We start from the raw sequence: 1,638 nt of genomic DNA on the forward strand, positions 1-1,638 counted from the left end.
TGAAGCCGGGGGACACGCTCCATGTCAACTTCCACCTGCGGATGGACCCCGGCCAGGAGGCCAAGATCCGCTACTACACCTACCTGGTCCGTGGCTTCCTAGAGCCCCCAGATCCCCCTCTTCCTCGTTTCGCCAACACCCCTGGCGCCCTCCCCCTTCCCGGATCCGCCCCATCCTGGATCCGCCCCATCCTCCCTCACGCCTTCCCGATCCTTATGCCAACCATCCCCCCAGATCATGAACAAGGGGAAGCTGTTGAAGGTGGGACGCCAGGTGCGAGAGGCCGGCCAGGACCTGGTGGTGCTGCCCCTGACCATCACGACAGACTTTATTCCTTCCTTCCGCCTGGTGGCTTATTACACGCTGATTGGCAACAATGGCAAGAGGGAGGTAGTGGCCGATTCCGTGTGGGTGGACATCAAGGACTCGTGCGTGGGCACGGTAAGCTTCCCTGGGTCTCTCTGGGACTCAGTCCACCTTTGGGCTCGCTCCCTGACCATTGCTTTCTCTGTCTCTGAATCCATTTCTCGCCTCTGTTGGTAGAGTTCCTGCCTCTCACCTCCCTTTTCCACCTTGCTTTTGTCCCTCTCTGTTTTAGTCTCAGTATCTCTCCTGCTCTCAATTTTCTCTCTTTCCGTGACTTCCTGCCCAATACTGGTTCTGCGCGCCTCCCCTCTTCTCACTTTCTCTGCCTCCACCTTTCTCTCCTTCCAGACCAGTCCAGGACCCCCACTGTCCTTGGCTGACCAAGGCTGGGGCTTTGCCAGACTCACTTCTCTCTCATGTTCCTCCAACTTCCTCACAGCTGGTGGTGAAAGGTGGCGGGAAGGAGGAAAAGCAGCATCTACCTGGACAACAGATGTCCATCAAGATCGAGGGTAACCAGGGGGCCCGAGTGGGGCTGGTGGCCGTGGACAAAGGCGTGTTTGTGCTGAATAAGAAGAACAGGTTGACTCAGAGAAAGGTATATCCCCACCCTGCAGAGGTTGGGTGAAAGATGCCAGAGGCAAAGGGATGGCATTGTGTTGAGGTGGGAATGGCGCTGAGGAGAACCGCTGAGGTGGGGTTTGGTGGGGATGGAGTGTCGAGGTCAAAATGGACACAGACATGGGGATGGGTTGAAGTTCAGGTTGTAGATGGAAATGTGGATCGACAAGGGTCAAATCTGGGATGGTCATGACAATGGGCACAGCTCTGAGTCCAACAGCAGCACACTGGATTGTCCTTTGTGGGCGGCCTGGGGACTGGGATGAGGACGTAGGTGGTATTGGATGGATGTGTTGGCGAGTTGGTGCAGGCACTGGTGGCCTGGCCTCAGCCCTCCCTTGACGCCCTCCCATCCCACAGATCTGGGATGTAGTGGAGAATGAAGACATTGGCTGCACGCCGGGCAGTGGAAAGGACTATGCGGGAGTCTTCATGGATGCAGGGCTGAGTCTCAAGACCAGCAAAGGCCTGCAGACTGAACAGAGGGCAGGTGAGGAGGTGGCCAGTGGTCACCCAGGCAGCGACAACGTTGCCACCTCCCAGATGGGATCAGGGGGCCCTGGGTTCATGCCCTGCCTCCACCCCCATCCAGCAAATCACTCTCCTCTCCGAGCCTCAGCTTCTTTACCTGTTAAGTGAGAGCAATAACAC

At 57.3% G+C, this 1,638-nt stretch overlaps 1 protein-coding gene across 1 annotated transcript; it reads left to right on the top strand.

The window, feature by feature from the left end:
- Positions 1–6: 6 nt before the first annotated feature.
- LOC109378839 (complement C3-like) lies at positions 7–1,622 on the top strand (the record flags this gene model as incomplete). Its single annotated transcript, XM_019635104.1, has 4 exons — positions 7–86; positions 235–441; positions 806–964; positions 1,348–1,622. Coding segments are annotated over exons 1-4 (686 nt in total), but the record flags the coding sequence as incomplete, so codon positions are not given.
- Between the last annotated feature and the right edge of the window lie 16 nt (positions 1,623–1,638).

Source organism: Hipposideros armiger, unplaced genomic scaffold (genome assembly GCF_001890085.2).
Source record: "Hipposideros armiger isolate ML-2016 unplaced genomic scaffold, ASM189008v1 scaffold_4658, whole genome shotgun sequence".
In the NCBI taxonomy this organism is placed as follows: Eukaryota; Metazoa; Chordata; class Mammalia; order Chiroptera; family Hipposideridae; genus Hipposideros; species Hipposideros armiger.